The sequence below is a fragment of the Eptatretus burgeri genome, chromosome 1 (genome assembly GCF_056783735.1).
Source record: "Eptatretus burgeri isolate ZD-2024b chromosome 1, Ebu_testis_v1, whole genome shotgun sequence".
In the NCBI taxonomy this organism is placed as follows: domain Eukaryota; kingdom Metazoa; phylum Chordata; class Myxini; order Myxiniformes; family Myxinidae; genus Eptatretus; species Eptatretus burgeri.
The window spans coordinates 100227003-100251610 of record NC_140961.1 but is presented as its reverse complement, the minus strand read 5'-3'; the positions used below and the strand labels follow the sequence as shown (position 1 = coordinate 100251610).

Genomic DNA, 24608 nt, shown 5'->3' with positions numbered 1-24608 from the left:
GGCTTAATGGTTATGGTGGTGGGCTTTGGATCCTCGGGTCCTGAGTTCAAATCCCGCTCAGCCGTTGAATTAACCCCAGGTGGGGTTAACTCGGCCTGTCATCCTCCTGAGGTCGGCAAAATGAGTGCCAGCATGCTCGTATCCTGTGTCGGAGTGGCGACCCGTCCAGGATTGTGCCCAATAGCCAAGGAGACTGCTTAAGCAGCACCAACGCTCTGCACAGAGTATGGTCCCAATCTCTTCCTCCTCCTCATCCTGAACAAATTCCAAATCCCTGCTCTTATCTCTATGGGGCACTGCATCAGCCGCACAGCTGCACTCCCATTAATGATGAAACAGGCAGCCACAGGATGCATATGAAATAAAAAAAAAAAACCAGTGCTGTAAATTTATTTACCAACATGTGTATTTTCTTTGAATAATGTGAGTTATAATTGTGCCCTCCACATTATAAAATTGTAACCAAAGCATTGTAATAGTAACTGCATTTACAATATCAACCTGAGGTGCAAAAGACTCCATTTGTGTGCCAGATGTTGTATTTTGACAAGCTTGACACGATGTGTTCTGCAGGCAGGACAGGTGGTATCCCTGGAGTCCACATTGCTCATAAAGAAGGTATCCTACAAGGATTCTGGAAACTACACCTGTGAGAGTGTACTTGACATCCCAGAGTTGCACACCAGCACCAGTGTTCTCATAAGCATCGAGGGTACGTACGCTTGCAAACTCTCGCTGCTGCTGTTGGAAGTTCATGGAATTTTTGTTTTGCGAGTTTTATTTTCTGTCATTTCCATGCTCATCTCGAGCCAGATTTTATTACCTCCACGCACCAAAGGTGAACTGAGGTCATGTTTTCAGCCCTGTCTGTTTGTTTGTGTGCACGATATCTCAAAAAGTTGTGGACGGATTTGGACTAAACTTGGTGGACATGTTGGACGTATGACGAGGACTAATTGATTGGATTTTGATGAAGATCTGGATCTGGATACAAGAATTATTTAAGTGATTGTTCACTATTGAGACGGAGCACCAAAAATGATAAGTAGCACAATATCTCAAAAAGTTGTGGGCAGGTTGGGTGTGTGACAAGTACGAATTGATTGGATTTTGGTGACAGTCCGGATCTGGGCAGAGGTACGCGCTCTCCACCGAGTGCCGTTCTAGTTTTTGCTGTGTTTCCAGGCCCCCCAGTTGTTCAGGGAAACCTTGAACTCTGCACCGTTTTGAAAGCAGACCTCGTGTTGCACTGCCATGTTCTGGGATTCCCTCGGCCTCACATCGTATGGGACCACCAAGGATCAGTGGTAGGTTGTTTTCTATTTTTTTTTTTTTTAACTCTTTGATGCTTTAAGATGGAAGCCATTTGTTTTTCTTCGGATTTTGTTTTTTTTCCTTCGGTCTAATGTTATCAACATGTCTCGGAACCCGTTACACCGAAAAATGTAATACTTCACAGGATTGTTCTCGGTCTATGGATGTCGTTCATATTAATCAATTAACCTAATTATGCCTACGCCGAAGAAGTCACTGGAGGCTTTACGAGTTTTAAATCCTTGGATTTAGCAAAATAAAAATTTGAAGACATCTCAAAATTGTTCTTCTCCAGAAGTGTTCAACTGATCAATATGAAATTTAGATATGTCATCGATGTACTGCTTTGCTCTAATTTCTTCAGAGAAGTATCTCTACAAGTTAAAAACCGTTTTTCGACATTGGGAAATTCATAGATATCGATGGAGAAAAATGGCTTAGATATATGTTAAAAGTTATAGCAATTATGCTTTGAACATCTTTGATTGTATCCAGTGAAATATTCCTTGCCAACCAAGATGGCATCTACAGCAACCGAGACAATACTGCCAATTCCAACATGAAAGGGAGCTTTTCATCAGTCTTGTAGTTGTGCTGGTTTCAAAAATGCTTCTGGAAACCCGCTCGAGTTTTTAAAATTTTATTTAACTTCCAGTTCAGTTGGGTTTCACACTTGTAATAAAAATACCTCAGGTTTGAAACATAACCTATGGGCCATCTCTCTGGATATATCTAGAGCTTTCGAAACAGTACTGCTCTCTCCTGTGGGCTGGCTCCCCTGCCTCGCATCTTGCTCAGCTTGTCGCCGTGGAAAACATGCCTTTCAAGATCATGAGAATCCCTTGTGATGAAGCTGAGTCGATGGGCCGATGACTTTGCCATTACGCCGACAGGTTGGTGATTTCTCTGTCTTCTTCCGCCTCATTTCTGGTCTTTCACGCTCTGCTCTCTCCATGCTCTCCATGCTTTGTCCCATCCCCCCTCCCCCCACCCTCAATTATCTACAAGACGCATCTGGTCCACCAGGAACCCCCTTCTCGTGAAACTGCCGAAATCCAGAACCCAGAACCACTGCTCACCTCCACTCATTTATTGGATTCGCTAGATATCCCTTATTGTCGGGTTTTCCGTGTGTGTGTGTGTGTGTGTGTGTGTGTGTGTGTGTGTGTGTGTGTGTGTGTGTGTGTGTCTGTCTGTCTGTCTGCAACGCGAGGCTCCACAGCACGAACCAGCAAACCGATTTCGATGAAACTTTGCCAACAGGTGGAATATATACTGGGAATGTGCGCACAGCAACCACCCGTTGCTGTGCAGTGGCCGAAAAACCGCGTACAGTATTTTCAATACTTGTCCTTCAGTTTTGAATGTTGAGAAATGAGACTTCGGAATTAAACACTTCGAGATATTTAGAAAATTTTACTCGAGCCGATTTTTGATTGAGGTTTTATTTTTCAAATGGTAGTCCTTCAAAAATCGGGTGTCTATTTGCCATCATTTAAGGTGTGTATACAATGTTTGTAAGGAACTACACCGTCGTTCCACCTTCGATCTCTCCTCGAGCCAAACGTTATTGACCAAAGTGAAAAGGATCCAAAATAAATGGAATCACCAGCATTTCTGTCTTTGTGGACTTCTAATAATATGTTTATTTTTTACCGAAAACGATTCCACGACCCCACACCACCTTCAATTATTTATTTATTTACTGAAAACGATTCCACGACCAACACACCACCTCCAATTATTTATTTACCAAAAACGATTCCCCACCCACACACCACCTCCAATTTATTTATTTATTTACCGAAAACAATTCCACGACCCGCACACCACCTCCAATTATTTATTTATTTACTGAAAACAATTCCACGACCCACACACCACCTTCAATTATTTATTTATTTATTAACTGAAAACAATTCCACGACCCACACCACCTTCAATTATTTATTTATTTATTAACTGAAAACAATTCCACGACCCACACCACCTTCAATTATTTATTTATTTATTAACTGAAAACAATTCCACGACCCACACCACCTTCAATTATTTATTTATTTATTAACTGAAAACAATTCCACGACCCACACCACCTTCAATTATTTATTTATTTATTAACTGAAAACAATTCCACGACCCACACCACATTCAATTATTTATTTATTTACTGAAAACTATTCCACGACCCACACACCACCTTCAAATATGCATTTATTTACTGAAAACAATTCCACAACCCACACACCACCTCCAATTATTTATTTATTTTCCGAAAATGATTCCACGATCCACACTCCACCTCCAATTATGTATTTATTTACCGAAAACGATTCCACCACCCACACACCACCTCCAATTAGTTATTTATTTATTTACCGAAAACGATTCCACGACCCACACACCACCTCCAATTATGTATTTACTAGCTGAAGTACCCGGGAATACCCGGGAAATTTGCCCTATTTTCCTCACGCTAGTTGGACTGAGGCATTAGTTGTATGGAGAAAATTTGGAAGGCTTCTTTTATTCCCCAGATTTATGGAAGGAAGGCTTTATGCTGCCGTAATCCTCAGAGAGGTCATAGTTGAAGGCGGCCTTGAGCCACTCAATGTTTCAAGCAGCAGTGGCAACTCTCCTTGATGTCCTGCCAAAACCCGGACCTAGAAAGCTTGAACGTGAGTTTTGTGCTTCCTCGCCCATTGGTGTGACGCTCTATTTGCAGTTAGGCGACGCTCTCTCTCTGCAGCCGACTCCACTTGCCTGGCTCGTTCATGAGCAGATATATCAGCAGTAAGACGACTCTCTCTCGCTGCAGCCGACTCTGCTTGCCTGACTCTTTCATGAGCAGATATATCAGCAGTAAGATGTCTCTCTCTCTCTCTCTCTCTCTCTCTCTCTCTCTCTCTCTCTCTCTCTCTCTCTCTCTCTCTCTCTCTCTCTCTCTCTCTCTCTCTCTCTCTCTCTCTCTCTCTCTCTCTCTCTATCTCTCTATCTCTCTATCTCTCTATCTCTCTATCTCTCTATCTCTCTATCTCTCTATCTCTCTATCTCTCTATCTCTCTATCTCTCTATCTCTCTATCTCTCTATCTCTGTCTCTGTCTCTGTCTCTGTCTCTGTCTCTGTCTCTGTCTCTGTCTCTGTCTCTGTCTCTCTCTCTGTCTCTGTCTCTGTCTCTGTCTCTGTCTCTGTCTCTGTCTCTGTCTCTGTCTCTGTCTCTGTCTCTGTCTCTCTGTCTCTCTGTCTCTCTGTCTCTCTGTCTCTCTGTCTCTCTGTCTCTCTGTCTCTCTGTCTCTCTGTCTCTCTGTCTCTCTGTCTCTCTGTGTCTCTGTCTCTCTCTCTCCCCAGCTGACTTTGCTTGCCTGGCTCTTTCATGAGCAGATCGATCAGCAGTTAGCTGTTGCCGTGCGCGTGCAGTTCGAGAATTTAAATAACAGGAGGAGAATGTGTATGTTTAAAAAGTCAACGAATACGAACATTTTGTATTTCAAAAAACCCTAGCGTTTTTAACCATGCAGCCTTTTGTTATGATTAATACGTCAGCGCACTATTCGAAAGCCATTTTTTTCTAATGGAAATTTTATTTATAATATATATATATATATATATTTTTTTTTTTTAATACATTTTTTTTTTCATTTTTATGGAGAGCCACTTTGCGCATCCTGGAGCTGAATGTTAGTTCTATATATGTGTAAAGTTTCATCAAGATCGGTTCACTGGTCTCGGAGCTTATTCGTCACAAAAAACAGACAGACAGACAGACAGACATCGACAGAAGGACTGCCATTTATGTATTAGATTTACTGAAAACGATTCCACGATCCACACACCACCTTTAATTATTTATTTATTTACCAAAAACGATTCCACAACGCTACACCACCTTCAATTATTTATTTATTTACCGAAAACAATTCCACAACCCACACACCACCTCCAATTATATATTTATTTCCCGAAAATGATTCCACGACCCACACACCACCTCCAATTATTTATTATTTAAAGTGGGTGTGGCTTATGAAAAATATTGTGGCTCAGGAGGTGTGGTCAAACAAGAGCACTGAGAGAAGTTTATCGGGTTTTCCGTGTGTGTGTGTGTGTGTGTGTGTGTGTGTGTGTGTGTGTGTGTGTGTGTGTGTGTGTGTGTGTGTGTGTGTGTGTGTGTGTGTGTGTGTGTGCGCGCGCGCGCACACGCAATGCGAGGCTCCACAGCACAAACCAGCAAACCGATTATCTTTCAAGTGGTAATCCTTCAAAAATAGGGTGTCTATTTACCGTCATTTTTTATGAGGTGTGCCAGTTGGCAAAATAGGCAATAGGAAAAATCTTGCCAGGCAGAGGAACAATTGTATGTGAACCAATACGTCTTGGCAATGAATCTTCGTCAGTGGATCGGTCAGAATGAAAAGCATCGTATCCAGCGCTTCGATCCGAGCGAATCCCTCATCGCCTACCAGCTTGTTCCTCTCTTTTCCCCGTATGTGGAACCAACTTCCATGCTCTTTTTAATCCCATTCTTCTCTCCCGGTATTCAAGACAGCTGTTCACCCCCCATCACTGGTCATCCCACATTCAAAATCATGATCTTTTCTCCACCTGTTTAACCACCCACACCCCTCCCAAAATTTTGCTTTTGTATCCATCTTGTCCACCCTTTGTGTTTTCCCCTACCTCTCATCGTTACCTGCATCCCTTGTTTGTCTATCTCCGTCTACCTTCTCCCTCTGCCCTGCTGTTGGTGTTTCCCCTTTTTCCTGCTGTCCCCTTTATGTTGTGTCCTAGTCTGTTCTGTGTCCTTGCTCTTCCATGGGCCTAGACCATGTATGGAAAAATAAAAGAAAAGAAAAAAAAAAACAGAGGTTACTGTTCCTATTTATTACATCTGCAAATATAATGGAATTGCTAACCCCTCCTCCCAATCCTGTATGCTACATACATGCCCCAACCTTCCCGTACACCTATTTCTTCTGAAATATATTTCCCTTTGTCTCTCTCTACTAAAACTACACTTCCTTAATCTCCTTTATATGCCCTAATACCCTCTTCTCTTCTCTTTTTGTTGATGTTCATTTTTTTTTTTTTGATATCTCCCCAACCCTCCTCCCCTCCTCTTACGTGCATAATAAATAGATGACCCCTAAGGCCAAATTAAAAAAATAGAATTACATGTCTTGAAGCTCTCCTGGGTCAGGAGCAACAGTCACTTAAACCACCACAGACCCACTTAGACCCAAATTTTTTTATGCCATCAAGAAACTTTGGTGCATCACGGGTGATGAAGGTTGTGGTTAAGTTTATTCAAAATTGTGTATGTAGCTTCGAAGAAGGGAGCAAATACCTATTTTGTGGGGGTCACCCTCCCCCTATCCCCCCCCCAACGTAAACTCCCTCAATGAGCACAGATTTTGATGCGTTCAATACACTTCGGTGCATCATGGATGATGAAGGTTTTGGTGAAATTTCATTAAATCCATGTGTGTCGTTTCGGAGAAGAGAGCAAATACCAATTTTGAGGGGTTCAACCCCCCCCCCCCCACCTCTCCTGTAGACCCCTATAATGAGTGCAGATTTTGATACGGTCAATGTACCTTCGTTAGGCTTCAGATATGAAGCTTGTGGCCCAGTTTCATCAAAATCGTGTTTGTTTCAAGCGATAATGACTGAAGTGTTTACTGCCGACAGTCTCACTGACTGACTGATACACTCACTTACGGACAATGGTCGACCGCATAAGCTCACCTGGCTAAAGTCCAGGTGAGCTAAAAATTATGTTCGTATGTCAGAATTTGTTGACAAAATGCATTCTTTTGGAATAAAAGATTTCATGAAACTGTTTATAGAATTTTAACCACTTTAAATGCATGTAGAGTGATTTATTAATTTTTTTACAAAGCGATAGTAAAGGCCCAGTCACACCTTGACGTTTTAGCTAGCTTATGCCGATTTTTGAAAAATTTGTCTAAAACGCTGGCACACATCGAATAAGTTTTGGAAGCATTGAGAGCACGCTGAAAAACACTGTCATACGTCGTAGTACGCTGGCTTTCATTGTTGTACTTTGCGGTTGTCCTCAAATTTTAGCATGCTTGAAATTTTAGGACTTATGCCAGCGTATGACTCACAAGTTCCGCTACGCTGGCCATAAGTTGTAGGCATGTTATGCGATCGTTGACACAGGTCGACACACGTTACTTGTAAGTTACTCATAAGTCGAAACACGTCGAGGTAATGTTTAGCGTCAATGTTCCAGACTCCCTGTTTTTTTTTATTTTTTTTTCTTCGGTATGGCAGTCATGTTGACACTTCGATTTCTAGTGCTGTTATGATTTAAATCGTTGAGCGGCAGCCTATTAATTATATTATATTATAACTGCACTAGAAATAGAAGTGTCAACATCTCCGTCATACCGAAGAAAATAAAATTAAATAAAAAAAAAACAGGGAGTCTGGAACACTGACGCTAACCATTACCTCGACATGTTTCGACTTATGAGTAACTTACAAGTAACTTTTGTCGACGAGTGCCAACGATCGCATATCATGCGTGCAACTTATTCCCATCGCATGCGGAACGTGAGGCATGCGGCAAGTATGTCGTAAAATGTTTAACACGTTTAAAAGTAAAAAAGTTTAAAAGGACGTACTCCACTTACTTCAACGTATGATCGCGTACTTTAGCGTTCTATACACGTATACCAAACTTACCCATACTGTATTCGACGTGCGCCAGCGTTTTAGACGCATTTTTCAGAGGTCGGCATAGGCTGGCAAGATCGCCAAGGTGTGACTGCGATGTTGACACTTCCATTTCCCCGGCGGTTATGATTTGAATAATTGTGCGACAGCCTTTAAATAGGCTACACCACGTGATCGTCGGCGATACGTGCAGCGCGCTATGCATAAGTTAAACTATCGTTGGGCATAGGTTGTAAACGCCGACAACAGGCTAAGCATTCGTTGGTATAAGTTATCTATAAGACAACGAAACGTTCTGTGTCCGTTACTAATATGTTATGCATACGACCAACTCGTTATGAATTCGTCCGAATCTTTTAAAATAACATCAAAAGTTCAGCGTAAGCCAGCGTTTTACGTACATTTTGATACATTGCCATTGCTGGCTAAAACGTCAAGGTGTGACTGGGCCTTCAGTGCGATCACATATTTTTGAATTTTCCAGACTGTTCAGACTTGATCACAAGCAAAACACATTCCACAATCTCCACCACTCATTTTTCCTTCACTTTCCCATGCTCTTTTAAAAGTCATTTCCACATGTGACGCAGGTGTCCAAGTGGAAGCTTAAACAACGTGAATTGACATGCACACATAAACAATTCCAACATCGGTCTATCCCTCCTGTCCAATGTGCCCTTTTCTCTGTTTTCCCACATCTCTCAAAACCTAAATCACTGCAATGTGCCTGAAACGTTAAATCTGGTTCAACTTTGTACCTTTCACAAAAAGGAGCTTGATTGAAAATGCACGAGATGTCATCACCAGCCGAGCAATACATCTTTTGAGACATCATGGAGATCCACTGGATGGCCACCTTTTGGAGAGGTTCTCAGCATTTTGGATCATAAAAATGAGGTTGCACAAAAAAAACAACTACCCCTATTAAGGCATATGATTTGTCATGTGTTTTCTTTTTCGGCTTTCTCGCACCCTTTCTCATTAAAATGCTGCTGCGACTGCCTTGTGAAATGGCAAGCTAAAAGTAGTACAAACCTTGACGCTTCTGTAGTACAGAGACTCTGAGGACTACTTGATCACTTCAAGGTGTTGCACTCACGAGATGCAGTGAGTGAGTGCAACACCTTTACGCACCCAAAATCTTCATACATTGTCAACTTATCAAAGCACAGCACACTTGTGAAGCACTCCTGAACACACAACTTTCACGTGGAAATAGCATCGCTGGTCATCTGAGAGACCATTCCAACCTGAATTAATTTCCATGAAAAGTGGACCCACTTTCTTCATTTATGGTACATTGTGCATGTTCAGTTTGGATGCCATTTTCTTTGGAATAGCTGTGGCTCACTTGAATAGCTCAATCATGGCCAAGCTGCTGACCCAAAGGGTGCCCTAAGGCACGTTGTCTGCGAGAAACCCACTTGAAAGCTGAAATGCTGTTCTTTGCATTCTTTATTCACTGTAGTCTGAATAAAACGGGTGAACAAGTCTTGAAGACAAAGGAATTGTATGTTGATGGCAATGATGCCGAGCCATTGGCATTTTTTGAAAACTGGAAGTATCACATGTTGTGCCGAAGCCTTATTCTGTATGCCAGGTCCATATCTGAGTAAGTTGCAGGCACATTCTGAATTGCGAGCTGGGACATGATTTATCGGCTGCTGCTGCGATGGAGCGGGCCACGAATGTTTACTTTATTTTTCTGTGTTTCTCCTTCTATTGTTTTGTTCTTCTCACCTTCACAATTTGTCGCCCATTGGCAAACAACTCGTGCAATTATATATCGAAAAAGTGCAAAAACTCAGGCTCCAGTTTGGCCACCAAATTATGCCGCCACAAGCCCCTCCTCCGCTTCCCTGTGTCCTTCCTTGAATCGGCTGAGCATGGTTCATGTTGGCTCTATGAAGGAAACATTGGATTCCCATTTAAATATTTGCCATAGGTTGAACAAAGTTATCACCACGTTTCGTGAAAGATACAAATTGTGTTTTGATGTTAAAGGGAAACAAATTAAGAGACAAACAAACATATCGCATGATTTAGCAAAGTCCAACGTGGCAAACAAAATCCCAACGACATGTAAATATTGAACAAACAGTAAAAAGTTACATTCTTAGAATTCAATAATACTCAGTCAAACCATAAATTTAACCCTCGAGAAAGCTATCGTTTGACAGCTGGGATGATTGTTGAATGACAAATAACAGGCACTAAACAGTGGGTAAGGAAAGTACCATGCTATAACTACCTCACCTAATTAATGGAAGACAACATGCGTTTAATACAGAAAATAAGTCCTGCAATGAAATTCAAAACATCCATGGTAAGCAGTGGTGTGTGTGTGTGTGTGTGTGTGTGTGTGTGTGTGTGTGTGTGTGTGTGTGTGTGTGTGTGTGTGTGTGTGTGTGTGTGTGTGTGTGTGTGTGTGTGTGTGTGTGTGTGTGTGTGTGTGTGTGTGTGTGTGTGGGGTTTGGTTTGTCGGTGCATTTGTCGACTTTACACTCGGTGCTCAAGGTAGAAGGCCAACACCTTTATGAATGAACCTCACTCAGCTGACCATGCAGTTAAATTTAGCCTATGGATGCATGTGATTGGAAGAAGTGAGGGGAAATAATAAAAAAGGGTTCTTTTCATAATAATATGTCATGAGAAGTGTTGCAGTTTAAAATTGCCCCAGTAGGCAAGGAACAACTGAAGAATGAGAAAAATAGATTTGTATACAGCTCCGGATATCTGACGGCTTGTAGCAGAATTGACAACTGTGTGGCTGATAGATCATAAGTGTCAGAAAATAAATAGGGGCCTTTTTGTTACTGTGTTGAAAACAACATTAAAAAAAAATGGTGAAGAATTATTCACCGTAAAGGATCACAAGGTTATCCTTTCGTCGGAGCAAAGAAAGAGGGACAACAAGAAGTGATTGATATACAGTCGGGTGTGTGGTCACCAATGACCTCACCTTTGACATAATATAGGTGAGCAGGATACTTATTGGACTGAGGTATAACATCATGAGTGGCATATTGGTTGAATCAAAAACAAAAAGAAGGGAAGGATAAGAGGAAGAAAGAAATAGATTCAAAAGACAAGAAAAAAAAATGAAGGTTGGGAATGAGTGTTGGTTGGTATTGTACGAACAGAAGGGAAAAATTTTTCATTAAATCCATTTGGTACTGATGTTCCGAGTTTGTAGATGAAATGCTGTTCTTTAATGTTCTCCGAGTCATTGTTTCCATCGAAGAGTGTTAAACCACGAACAGACATGTGATGGATAGAGTGTCCTGCAAGGTTAACATTAGAAGAGACTGTTTTGCGGATGTCATTATTGTTAGTTCTGACATCGTTGAGATGTTCATGAAAGCTGTCTCTGAGCCCTCATCCAGTTTAACCAATATAAAGTTTACTTCAAGGTGAACATGAAATGCAATCAATTGCATTGTAGGTTGTGCAGGTAAAATGATCGGTAATAATGATGGTGTGATTCAGTCCTGACATTGATGTCGTAGGGTTGATAAGATCACAGGTATTTCAATGACTGCGCATGCATTTCAACATTCCTGGTGGGAGATTGGAAGGTAACGTGCCTTTGACCAGAAAATTTAGCAAACTTTCATCACGTTTGGATGAAAAAAAACCAGAGGTGGTTGAGAGGAGATGGAAGCAGGTTGTGTGTCGTCAGGTAGAATTTTAAAATTCCCGTGAATAGTTATTACCTCCACTGCCAAAGGTGGGTGGAGGTTATGTTTTCACCCCTGTCTGTTTGTTTATCTCTGAACAGGATATTCCAAAAAGTTGTGGACAGAATCGGACAAAATTTTGTGGACAGGTTGGGTGTGCGACAAGGACAAAATAATGAGATTTTGGTTATGATTCGGATCCAGATAAAGATCCGATAATAATATGATATTTCATAAAATTATGTACTGATTCAGATAAAACTTGGTGGACAGTTTGGGTGTTTGACAAGGACAAATCGATCCAATTTGGGTTTAGTTCTGAATCCGGATATGAGAATTTTTTTTAATTTTGTATGATTCTTCATCATTGAGAGATTGAGCCAAAAACTATAATTTAGCATGATATCTCAAAATTTTATGGACAGATTCGGACGAAACGTGGTGGATGAGTTGGGAAGGTGACAAGAACAGGCCGATTAGATTTTGGAGGTATGGATCCAGATGCAGCCTATCGGTGGGAATGTGGGATACAAAACATAACCTGTTCAGCCTGGCGGAGGTATGCGCTCGATCGAGTGCCGTTCTAGTTTTCTCTGCAAAACTCTGAATGATAAACCAAAGTGAGAGGATTTTATTCGTCATTCTATGGTTGTGTTTGTTTGTTTTTAGAAAAAGAAGATTCTGTCTGTCATTTCGGCATAAACGGTAAAGAGCCTTTTCCATCAGTGAAGTTGGATAGCCACGGTTGGTGAAGAACTGATACATTGAAGCTAAATTATAGAGTGAAGGGTATGACAGTTGCGGTGTGCAAGATGTGGTTTAATGAGGAATCCAACTGGAGGACAGGAATTGAAGACTACATGATTGTATTTTGGTGTGAAAGGAAAGGAAATATAGGGTGGGGGTGTGACAAGCTGAGAAAAAGATAATATTGTGTCAAGAATAGGGAATGACATTGAGGAAGGGGTTCATGTTAAGGATTCTGGATTGAGATTGAAGATTGTAAGATACATGTAGGAGTTGTCTATATGGATCCTGGAAAGAAAACAGCAAACCAGAAAAGGGATCCTTAATCCATTGAGCAACAATTTTACAAAGACTGTTGTAAAATATGGACACCACGCAGGAAAGCGAAACAGAAACAAACACAGCCCCGGGTGGTCATAAGACCAGGTTCTTTCACTGAAAGAGTAGTAAATTCATGGAATCATCTCTCTCCAAAAGTGATGGCACCACAAACCAGAATATAATTTAATCGTCGAGTTACATAGGTACCAAAAAGTTGTGTGTGTATAGGGGGTACTTCTATAGATGCTGGCACGATCGAGCCGGCTTGATGGGCCAAATGGCCTCCTGCATTGAATTTCCTTGTAATTCCGTGTAATTTCATTGACCTAATGTCAGGGGTGAGACGCGCATCTTTGGGGTTTCCTTCCCTTTGGTGTACTATGTTATTCGTGGTGCCAAACCCAGCACATTATCTGACGACTGCAATCCTCGGTGATGAACGAACGTACAGATCAGCTACCAATCAAATGGATCTTTGTCAGTAGGGGTCGGTGATTTCTGAGTGATCTTACAGGAACCACATCAACAGCATAACGTTTTGAAACTTGCATTTCAAATAAATAAGTACAATGTCAAATGAGGAAGTTCACCATTACGTACAATGTCCAACTCCCATTACTGCATTGAGTTGTTTCCACCGCCGAGTGTCCCAGTCCTGCTGGCACAACTCACGCATGTTCACCTCGTCCTTTGTGCCTGTCGATCGATTGAATCTTGTCGCTGTGTTCTCTCTCATACGTTGGCCCATCCAGGTTGATTAAAGAGCGCAATGGAATTATTTCCCAACATACAATATTAATGAGTTTTAATCATCTGGTTATAATTGGCTCAACGCATTAACAACCACTCTGGACATTAACACCTTGTTCACTTGTCAGAGTTAAATCAAGCATGAGGAGATCGAACTTATAGCTTGTCACATGTCACCTGTCTCACTACACCTCCCTCTCGCAAGTTTATATAGTATCACAGAACGATCCCGTGCCTTCCAGCAAATACAATTCTAGTCCATACTGGAAGTTTCATCTGAGAATGTTCCAGCACCTTCACGAATCTCACCAGGCAGTTTACAGTACAATACCGCCATCTACAGTCAAAATTAGCTCATTACATCAAGCAGTCTGAATACAATTTCCTGATCTGTGCTGCACCAAACATATAACATATAACTCAATTTTAATCATTCATTTACATGCATTTACTCTTGTTTACAAATAATATAGCATTTAGCTTTTAACTGATACCTTCGATGCGGAATCCATATCGTCATTACAGAGATTGCGGAACCTTTTTGCGTGCAAATGTGCAGTATAAATGAGTCCGAAGTAGTTTATATATTCTGTGTTGTTGAACTTCCTGTAAAATAATGTTACTTCAAAAGCACCAAAGTGTTATAAGGTTTGAGGTTAAAGGACGAAAGAACGTCCAATTTTCCAGGCACCAGAAACTGTAAATGAGGCGGAATACCTAGCAATTTGTGAAGCACATGAATCTCTGCTTGTGGCTGTCCGAAGTCTCAAGATTACAAAATGTTTGATAGTAAGTTATAAGCTCCACTTTTAACACAGTGCTATTCTATAAGCATGTATCAAAGGGTGGTTGTGTAGCTGTAAGTGAAGGGGAATTAAACAGCCGAAAACCCTCTGGAGAGTTGCTCAATTGTCATGCAATCATGGACGTACCATCACAGTCATCATTGTAAAGATCAAAAACTGAACTAGGTCACTCGGTGGAGCGCATACCTCCGCCTTGCAATGCCTGATCCAGTCGAACATATCGAGCCCAATACATTTTTGAAATATCATGCTATTTATCATTTTTGACCCAATCTCTCAATGATGAAGAATGACTTCAAAAAAAAAAATTTAAGTATCGGATCTGCATCCGGATTCGGATCTTCATCAAAATTCGGACCTGCGACACAAATACAATGCATTTCTCTGTCCACTGATATGAGGGAATGGGTAACCTAACTAAACAGAATTCCATCCGACCATACTCTGTGCAGACCGTTGGTGCTGCCTAAGCAGTCTCCTTGGCTTTTGGACACAATCCTGGATGAATCGCCACGCCGACACAGGATACCAGCGAGCTGGCACTCATTATGACGGGCAGAGTCAACCCCACCTGGCATTAATTCAACAGTTAAGGGGGTTTGAACTAAGGATCCTAGGATCCCAAACCCACCACCATCACCATTAAGCCAACTCCAGGCATAAACAGAATTGCTATGGAAATATCTAAACTAGGGATTCCTTACATGTTGATTGCGACACCCCAAGGTCTTTCCAGAACTGCAACAATATTATGTGGTCTGGTTTTATCTTAAAATATTACATCTTCAACCGGATGAAGGGGGCTCAACACGTCGTAATGCCCCGGTAGCCATTCTGGCTCTCTGACCCGAGTGCAGCACTTGACTGTTCGGGAGCGGCTTTCTCCAGGCGTGACACCTCCATTCATGCGCCACAGTTCTCAGAAATAAACCTCTCTCGTAGCTTGTTGACCACCCTGCGGTGCCGGCCTACAGTCAGTCCATGAGGACCGGATACTCGAGCCAAACTTCACCCTGCACACTTTCCTATAGAAAATATCCTCCTCTCTTTCCATGCCGGAGGCATGGCTTTTGATTCTCTGTGCTCTTGTCAAGTTTTGAACTTTTTTGATGTCCATATGTCATGGCTGATGTCATTGCCCTGGGTCGGGGGCAAGTCGTTTTGCTTCTTTTCAAAATCTGGATGTATTCGAAGTCTGTTTCTCCATCAGTGGAGGACTATTTTGCAAGCAGATAAGTCTTTAATCACTTTCATTATCCATTCTGCTGAAGACAATACCTCTCCAGCTGGCCCTGAGCAATGCATTTCCCTTGACTACGTAATCACCAATTCCCTCTGTTGAAATGTCAGAGTTAGTCACACATGGACAGTTCAGGACATGACAAAGTATCTCATCAATTACTTTCCTATGAATGCACAACTCTACGTGTAAAAACCCCAATACATATCGTACCATAAATACTCATAACCATACACCTTACCTCCTTACTGCAGTATGTATGCACAGCCATGAAATGGCATATATTTATCAACGCATTTACACTGTGAATCATATAGGACACTTGTTGATTCACACTTAATTTCTCATCACATCATCCTATGTGTGTGTAACATGCGGTACATCGTTTGACTTATTTCTATGAACTTGGAAATATGTTTAATGAATTATTCTTTCCCTCTCCTCCCTCTCCCCTCTCTTCTTCTCTCCCTCCTTTTTTGTTGTTCCAGGAAGAGCAGTGGTTGAAGTCACAGTCTCTTATGAAGAGTAACCTTTCCATTAACAGTTCTGGGCCCCTCACCATCACGTGCAATGCCAGCAATCCGTTGGGGAGGGATTCCAGGACATTCTATCTTCGAATGAAGTGTCAGTACCGACTCGCTGCAGACCTTGCGTTCCCCACAAAGTGTTGCTGTAAGATACAGTAATATACAATCTGAAACTGATTGTACTTGTGATCCTATACAATCTACTCTCGATTGTATGCCAGTGATCCTGCACAATCGTGTAATGATTGTATATTACGTTTTGTTGTTTTCTGAGAGGGACAATTGTGTTTCTCGGTGTTGGTGAAAACATTTATACTTTTAATTGGGTTTGTGATTGTCTTCTGGGGATAAGGCTGCCACCTGCCTACAGAGGTCCTTTGGTTGTTCTGTCTGAAGTTCAAGATTTTCCCAAATTCGCAGGTGGCCATATTACCGTATAATTGGGAAGGAAAAATTGTTGACATTTGGGTCTTCTCCATTCCCTCCCCTGGATTCCCCACTCCTCTCTATCCACCCACTCTTTTTTCTAGTTGACTGACCTTTCTTTAATTCTCTCTTTTCATCTCGATTTTCTCTCTCCTTCTTTCAACTCTTGCATACTTAACATGCAAAAAAAAAAAAAAAGGTTTGGTTGCCTTCACCTGGTCGATACTTTAGTGAACATTGACAATTTGACAAACAAATTAATCATTTGATCTCACTTCACTTGATCCTTTGCCATTATGTTGAGATTTCCATCCTCATTGAAACCTTTCTTTTTTATACGCCCGATATATATATTGGGGCGTATTATGTGATACCGGTCATCCGTCCGTCCGTCCGTCTGTCTGTCTCTGTCTGTCTGTCCGTTCCTGTCCACACTCGAACTCCCAAAGTTTTCAACTTTCACGTTTCATATTTGGTACAAAGGTACAGACTATGGAGATGGTATGTCGTGACATACGTTCGTCATCTAAAGTGGTTGCCATGGCAACCAGGATGCTGTTTTCCTTGTAGTAGCACAATTCTGTATATACCTTCTTGTTCTTCATAAATTGATGTGTTTGAACATACAATTGTTTGTGTGAGTATGCGCACACATACGTGTGTGTGTGTGTGTGTGTGTGTGTGTGTGTGTGTGTGTGTGTGTGTCACAGAGACTTTTTCGGGCGTATATTGTGCTCACTTGCGCTCTTGTTACTTCGATGTTTTCCCCTTCTCTAACCACATTCACTGTTGACTGCTTATGTATATAGGCTTCTTCTTCGGCCGTATGCAGCACAAGGCTGCGGGGTAGCATCATTGCCTGAGGACGTGGCTGTGCCGCTGATGCAATGCTCTCTGATACTTATGACAGGAATTTGTAATTTGTTCATGGTGTCAGCGATAGCTTGCCTACTCTTTGTGAAGGACACCATATGGGATCTTTAACATCCACCAACTAATGTTGGCAGACAGTATGCCCGTTGGACGTCCATCCGCGTACACACACATACACATTGATGAATCACCTCATCTGTGACACAATGGGACGACAGCTTATAGCTGGGTCGGGATTCAAAACTGGGTCGGCGAGTGCTTCCTGTCATCTCAATGTACACAATGAAAGTAGTGATTTCATAGAATATTGAAAGACTGTGGTTCCATTTTCTTTGCACTTTCTGAAAGTGTAACAAATTAAATAAAGTATGTCGCATATGAAATGATCCACTGAAGAAAGAACAAGAAAATCCTCTTTTATGACCTGTTTTGGTGTGCATTCCAAATAATTATTGTGTGATTGCTGTTGAGACAGTGGTCAAGGGGCTGTCACACCTTGACGATTTAGCCAGCGTATGCCGATTTATGAAAAATTTGTCTAAAACGCTGGCACACGTCGAATACGTTATGGGTACGTTTTGTGTACGTTAGGTGCACGCTGAAAAACACGACCATAGGTCGTATTACGCTGGTTTAAAACGTTGTACTTTTTGGTTGTCCAAAAAATTTTGCATGCTTGAAATTTTATGACGTACTCGGCGTTTGGCTCACACGTTCCGCTATGCTGGCCATAAGTTGGAGGCACGTTATGCGATCGTTGACACACGTTAATTGTATGTTACTCATAAGTCGAAACACGTATAGGTAACATTCGCGTACCCGAAACTTATTTCTAACCTATGAGTAACGTTTTGTAAACACGCTACACGAACGTTGTTCACACTTCGCAACACGCTACTTGAAAGTTCCTCATACGTCGAAACACATCAAAGTAATGTTTAGGGTACCCGTGACTTATTTATAACCTATGAATGACGTGCTTGGGAGTTATTACGCTATGCATATGCTAGACTATCATTGGGCATAGGTTGTGGACGACTAAAACACGATAAACAATCGTTGGTATAACTTATCTATAAGTTATCGAAGCATTCTGTGTTCATTACACACAGGCATGACACTATGTGCACATTATGCATTTGTCAAAGTCGTTTTTAATACTTTAAAAAGTAAAACAAAGAAATATTTCATCGTGGGAATGAGGAAAAAAAATTAGCCGAAAAGAACATCGAACAATGGTGCAAAGTAGTCTCCTATTCGTGGACGATAAGAGGATCCATCATCACCCACACTCTCCCCATCATGCTCACATACTACTACTGACATATACATACTACTACTACCAATGCTACTACTGCAACTACTACTAATATTACTACTGTCACGCACACCAACTACTGCTAATAGTATTACTACTACTGATACTACTGGCATTGACATCCACTCAACATGGAGTCTGGAACAATGATGGGTTCCTCTTGTGAAGCCCATTTGTATATACTAATTCCCCTTAACGCTGCCAATACGCCATTACACGGTAGATGCAAGTTAGAAACACGTTCAGTAAGTTCTGTGGTCGTCCGGAAGACGTCAATCTAATTCGTCTACATACGACAATGTGCGTTGGAGATATGTTGCACATAGGTTCATAGCATGTTACTCAAAGGTTAGAAGCACGTTATACTTAGGTTCAAAGCATGCAACACATAGGTTAAATGCACGTCACTCATAGGTTCATAGCACGCTAGTCATTGGTTCAAGGCAAGTTACAAATAGGTTCAATGTACGTTACTCATAGGTTTCAAGCACGTTAAACATAGGTTCAGAGCACGCTACTCATAGGTTAAAAGGACGTTCCCCATTGGTTGAAAATTAGGTTGCGGGTATGTTAAATATTACCTTGACGTGTTTTGACTTATGAGTAACATACAGGTAACGTGTGTCTGTCGTGTGTAAACGATCGCAGAGCGTGCCAGGAACATATGACAACGCGTGCGGAACTTGTGAGCCATACGCCGAGTACGTCATAAAATTTTCAGCATGCTTGAAATTTCACGACGTATTGCACGTACCACGTAATATGACAGCGTACTTCATTGTTTTCCAGCCTACTCTTAACGTATACACAACTTTCCTATACCGTATTTGACGTGCGCCAGCGTTTTAGACACATTTTTCATAGGCCGGCATACGCTGGCAAAATCGTCAAGGTGTGACTGCGATGTTGACACTTCAAATTCTCAGGCGGTTATGATTTAAATCGGCGTCCGGCAGGTTTTTAACAGGCTACGCCACGAGTTCGCCGGAGATACATTTAGCGCTATGGCTAAGTTTAACTATCATTGGGCATAGGTTGTGAACGCCGACAACAGGCTAAGCATTCGTTGGTAAAAGTTAAATATAACACAATGAAACGTTCTGTGCCCGTTACTGATATGTTATGCATACGACCAACACGTTATGAATACACCCAAAACTTAAAAAAACATCAAAATTTCAGCGTACGCCAACGTTTTACATACACTTTTGTACGTTGCCATTGATGGTTAAAACGTCAAGGTGTGACAGGGCCCTCAGGAGGAGTGGTGTTAGGTTATCTGTTCATGGCAGAATGCTTGTTGTCTGGTTTTGCTTTCATTTTCAAGGAAATTAAATTCTTCAGGGTGGCCTGAGTCACTTTACCCCTCCCCAGGAATACATTGTTGTTGTTCATCTTTCAGCTGCTCCCGTTAGGGGTCGCCACAGCGGATCATCCGTTATGATCCGCATACTGATTTGGCACATGTTTTACGCCGGATGCCCTTCCTGACGCAACCCTGGTCGCCTCTTACGACACAGGGATCAGGATTTGGGTTTCGCCATGATTCCGGGCTGCTCTACACCCTGCCCAGTGGAGAGCCCCCGTCCTCAAGCGATCCTCCAACCCAAGCCTCCGAGTAGCCGGATTACAGGCGCACGCCACTACGCCCGGTCCTCCCCAGGAATACATTCAAAGTACTTAAAGTCTTTTGATTATGCAGGTTCTGTTGTGCAGTACTGACAATAATTAATCAGTCATTATATCTGGATGCGCTCCATCATATATCTTTCTCATGAGAAACTCCCGTGGTCCTTCCTTCCCATTTTGCATTGTGTTCCCGAGCAATTGGTACAGTTCCATTGCTCGTGGCCGAGTCCAAATTATTTTTTTGAATCATAATGTGTCCGAATTATTTTTTCAGCGTCGTCAAGTTACTTCGGCCCTACAGATATCTCCGGAGATGCAAACCTGGCTCTATTTCATGGATTACTGCATTCGCTGTTTCACTGTCTGGATAATCTTGACAAAACCATTCGTCAACCTGTCGTAGTAAGGAACTATATGGCACAGAGGTCTGAGCATTTCCAACTTGCCCAGTACTCTTAAAGTCCTTCCTCTAGAATGGGCATTGGGCATGCATTCACTGATTGTACGTAATTATGTTCCTGGGCTAGAGTTTGATGGTGGGGAAATTTGGCTTCCATTGGTGTCTGCATTTTGATCAGTCTCCAATTCCGTTAGAAATTATGTCGTGTGACCTGGACATGCAAGATCACAATCTTCCTTCTGTTCCGCTTTTAAAGTTGATACTATTGCCTGGGCTGTTTTCAGACAAGAGTCCTCATTTGGTGATGTGACTGAACTGCTCTGCTACCAGTTTAAATTTCTCCAAAGGCAAACCATAAATCTGATTCAACAGATCAAGTTGAAGTTCTTCGATTGAGGGTTCCATCATCTCTGTGGAGCAATACAGGCTCATTGTGTCTCTGTCTCTCATAGTAAGATCCTGGATGAGCCCCCCAAAACATGTTATGCCCTGCTGAGTTCATGGTCTTTGGGAGAGTGAAAAGATGGCAAAGCTTGAGAGTCTGTGTACAAGTGTTTCATACCACAAAGGTGACTGCAGCAGAATGCTCAGTCACATCACAAATGACATTTGGAGCACAAAGGGTTATTCCAGAAATCACAGTGCTGATATATAGATTTACCAAATGAATGTATTGATAGCACATAGATATTGTTCATACTTTGTTGCCTCGAGCAGTGGTGGATTAACATTTTCTGGGCCTTAGGCTTAGTATGTATGACGGGGCCCTTTTATCGCCTTCAAATGGCAATTTTCTGGGGACATTAGAACTACTGGCTCAGTTTGACCCGTTTCTAGCCAATCACTTGGAAACGCATGGCGGAAATGGCAAAGGTTCTGTCTCATATATATCATCTACTGCATGTGATGAATTGATTGAATTTATAGGACAGAAACTATTCAAATAAATCATCACTGAAATAAAAGAAGCTAAATATTTTTCTATATCTTTAGATTCCACTCCAGATATTGCTAACTTTGACAAACTGTCACTGACTTTTCGATATGTTCACAAGGATGGACCAGTGGAACTTTTTACAAAGTTCCTTGATATGCATGGTCATACTGCTCAGGATATTGTCGAAAGTTTTTTTTCTCTTTCATGGAAGAGAATCATTTGAACATTTACAACTGCCGAGGTCAGTCTTATGGCAACGCAAGTGATATGAGTGGAAGGTATAATGGTGTGCAGGCATCAATACGCAAGGAAAACGCTTTAGCCAACTATGTACCATGCTGTGCACACTCGTTGAATCTGGTTGGCCAATCTGCTATTGACTGTGTGCCACATGTCTGCCACTTCTTTGACTTCATAAAAAATTGTTATACATTTTTCAGAGCCTCTACACATCGATGGAGATTGCTTCTGAGGGAATGATGTGAACAACTGCCTGTACTCAAACGTCTATCTGACACACGGTGGTGTGCACATGCTTCCAGTGTAAATGCTTTGGATCAAGGATACTCTGAGGTTCATAAGTGTTTGGAGAAAATGGCTGAGGTTCCATATGAAAAAGCAAATGCGCGCTGTGAAGCAAAAGCTCTTGATGAAGAAATGGAAAATTTAGAGACAGGTATTTTACTGAGTGTCTGGACAACGCTACTACAATGCTTCCACCGAACAAGCATAAGTCTGCAAAGTTCAATACGAGAGAGAGAGAGAGAGAGAGAGAGAGAGAGAGAGAGAGAGAGAGAGAGAGAGAGAGAGAGAGAGAGAGAGAGAGAGAGAGAGAGAGAGAGAGAGAGAGAGAGAGAGAGAGAGAGAGAGAGAGAGAGAGAGAGAGAGAGAGAGAGAGAGAGAGAGATAGATAGATAGATAGATAGATAGATAGATAGATAGATAGATAGATAGATGGAGATAGATGGAGATGTTTGATGTATTTGAAAAGATTGGCATTCTGAAGACTACCACATCAACTTACAAGGAACAAATAACCAGAAACGGAAAATGAAGTTTTATGATGGACCAGCACAGGAGACTGACCTGTCAGTTCAGCACGTGAATCATTCCGTATCAATGTTTTTCTACCTGTCATTGATCAGCCGTGTAGCACCTTGAGTAAACGGATGGATGCTTACTCAGAACTGAACACAAAGTATGGATTCTTGACAAATCTGTTGCAATTGAAGGATGAAGAATTTGCAACAGGCTGCACATTATCTGATTTCTTGCTATCCTAAGAATCTTGAACACAGCCTTGGAGATGAATTGATTCAGTTCAAAGAGTATTTGAAACAATGTATATGCAGTTGGTAATGACACTGAATGTAATTTTGAACTTCATACGTTTAAGCAAATTGTGTTAAACAACGTATCTTCAGTTTTTCCCAATATATGTATTTCCCTTCGAATGTACCACCTGATGGTATCTAACTGCAGTGCAGAAGGATCATTTTCTGCCCTAAAAAGAATCAACAACTACCTAAGGTCAACAATGAAAGACGAAAAGCTGAACTACTTCTCATTGATGCACGTCGAGTCGGAGCATTTGCGTAAAATTGACAGTCAGGATATTATTAATGAATTCGCAGGCAAAAAAAGTCGCAAATTCAAATTTGAATTTTATTTTTCGATAATTAATATGGATTTTTTTTAGAGCATTTCATGTTGATCTTGGTGAGTTTTAGTTTTAATGTGATAAAAAGCAAAAAAAAAATTCAGTTTTCTTTTTTAATTTGATTTTACTTATGGAATAATGTATTTTAATTTTTATGGATCTCGTTTTCCAAAATAAATACTTTTGTTTTGATTGTTATTTTTTACTTATACACATATTTTTGGCGGTCCCTAAGACATCCGGGCCTTATGCTTCAGCCGATGCAGCCTGGAGGGCTATCCGCCACTGGCCTCGAGTAATAATTATCTGCTTGGATACCAAGGTGAATGACATTTAATGTTAAAGCGTTTCTTCTTTGTAAAACAACATCTCTGACTTTGGTGCTGAAAATATAACGTCAGTCATACTCAAATTCAAGTTACAGGCCAATCTCGTGGCATCCAGTAAGAATGTTGAATAGCTCGAATTAAAAGCAATTCCAACCAGGGCACTAATAGTTAATGCTCTGGGATAATCACGTGTCATTCCTACAGGTTTTTTTGCTAATACTGGAAAACATACATACAGTACCTGTGGGAGAGTGAAAAGACGGCATAGCTTGGGAGTCTGTGTACAAGCATTTAGGCCTAAGTCACATTTGGCATGGCGGCCGTGGGGTCTCCGAAATCTACGGCCACTAGCAATTATACGGTGGCCGCAGTATTTCCACGGTCACACAATGTAGCAGTCACATATGTTTTTATTTTTCGGGGAGCCGCACGGCGTATTTAGAAATTGTGGAGACCGAAAACGTGGGGTTGCCGTACGGTCTTTGATTTGATGTCGCACGGTGACCTTAAGGGGGCCCTGCGGTGGCCATAGAATTTCAAGGCACATGCAAGGTAGCCTCAAGGTGCCCGCAAGGCGACCGCAGGCGGGGGCCCTAAAAGGCGAACGTGCGGCCAGACGAACGGTAACGAGTGGGTTCGTTTTTTTTTTTTTTTAACCAGTTATTTTGTTTCAGCTTGTCGAATTGCTATGGCAAACGTAGAAATGAAAAAAGTTATAACTCCGCGTTATATTTCCACGGCGACCTCTAAGGACAATAAAAGATAGCCAAATGGCATAGGGCCACCCTGAGGCAACCGCAAAAACTCTGCGGCCGTCGCACGTTTCTGTCAATTCAGAGGGCGTACGGCCGCCATATCCTCGCCGTAGAGCAAATGTGACTTAGGCCTTAATTACACAATGGCGACTGCAGCAAAACACTGAGTCATGTGATGCACCCGCCAGACCCC

At 41.7% G+C, this 24608-nt stretch overlaps 1 protein-coding gene across 1 annotated transcript in view; it reads left to right on the top strand.

The window, feature by feature from the left end:
* LOC147035053 (CD166 antigen-like) overlaps positions 1-24608 on the top strand; it is a 169878-nt gene that overhangs the window by 101853 nt on the left and 43417 nt on the right. The window contains exons 10-12 of the mRNA XM_085893036.1: positions 574-712; positions 1186-1307; positions 16050-16233. Coding sequence (XP_085749162.1) covers positions 574-712; positions 1186-1307; positions 16050-16233 — 445 coding nt within the window. The remainder of the gene's footprint in view (positions 1-573; positions 713-1185; positions 1308-16049; positions 16234-24608) is intronic.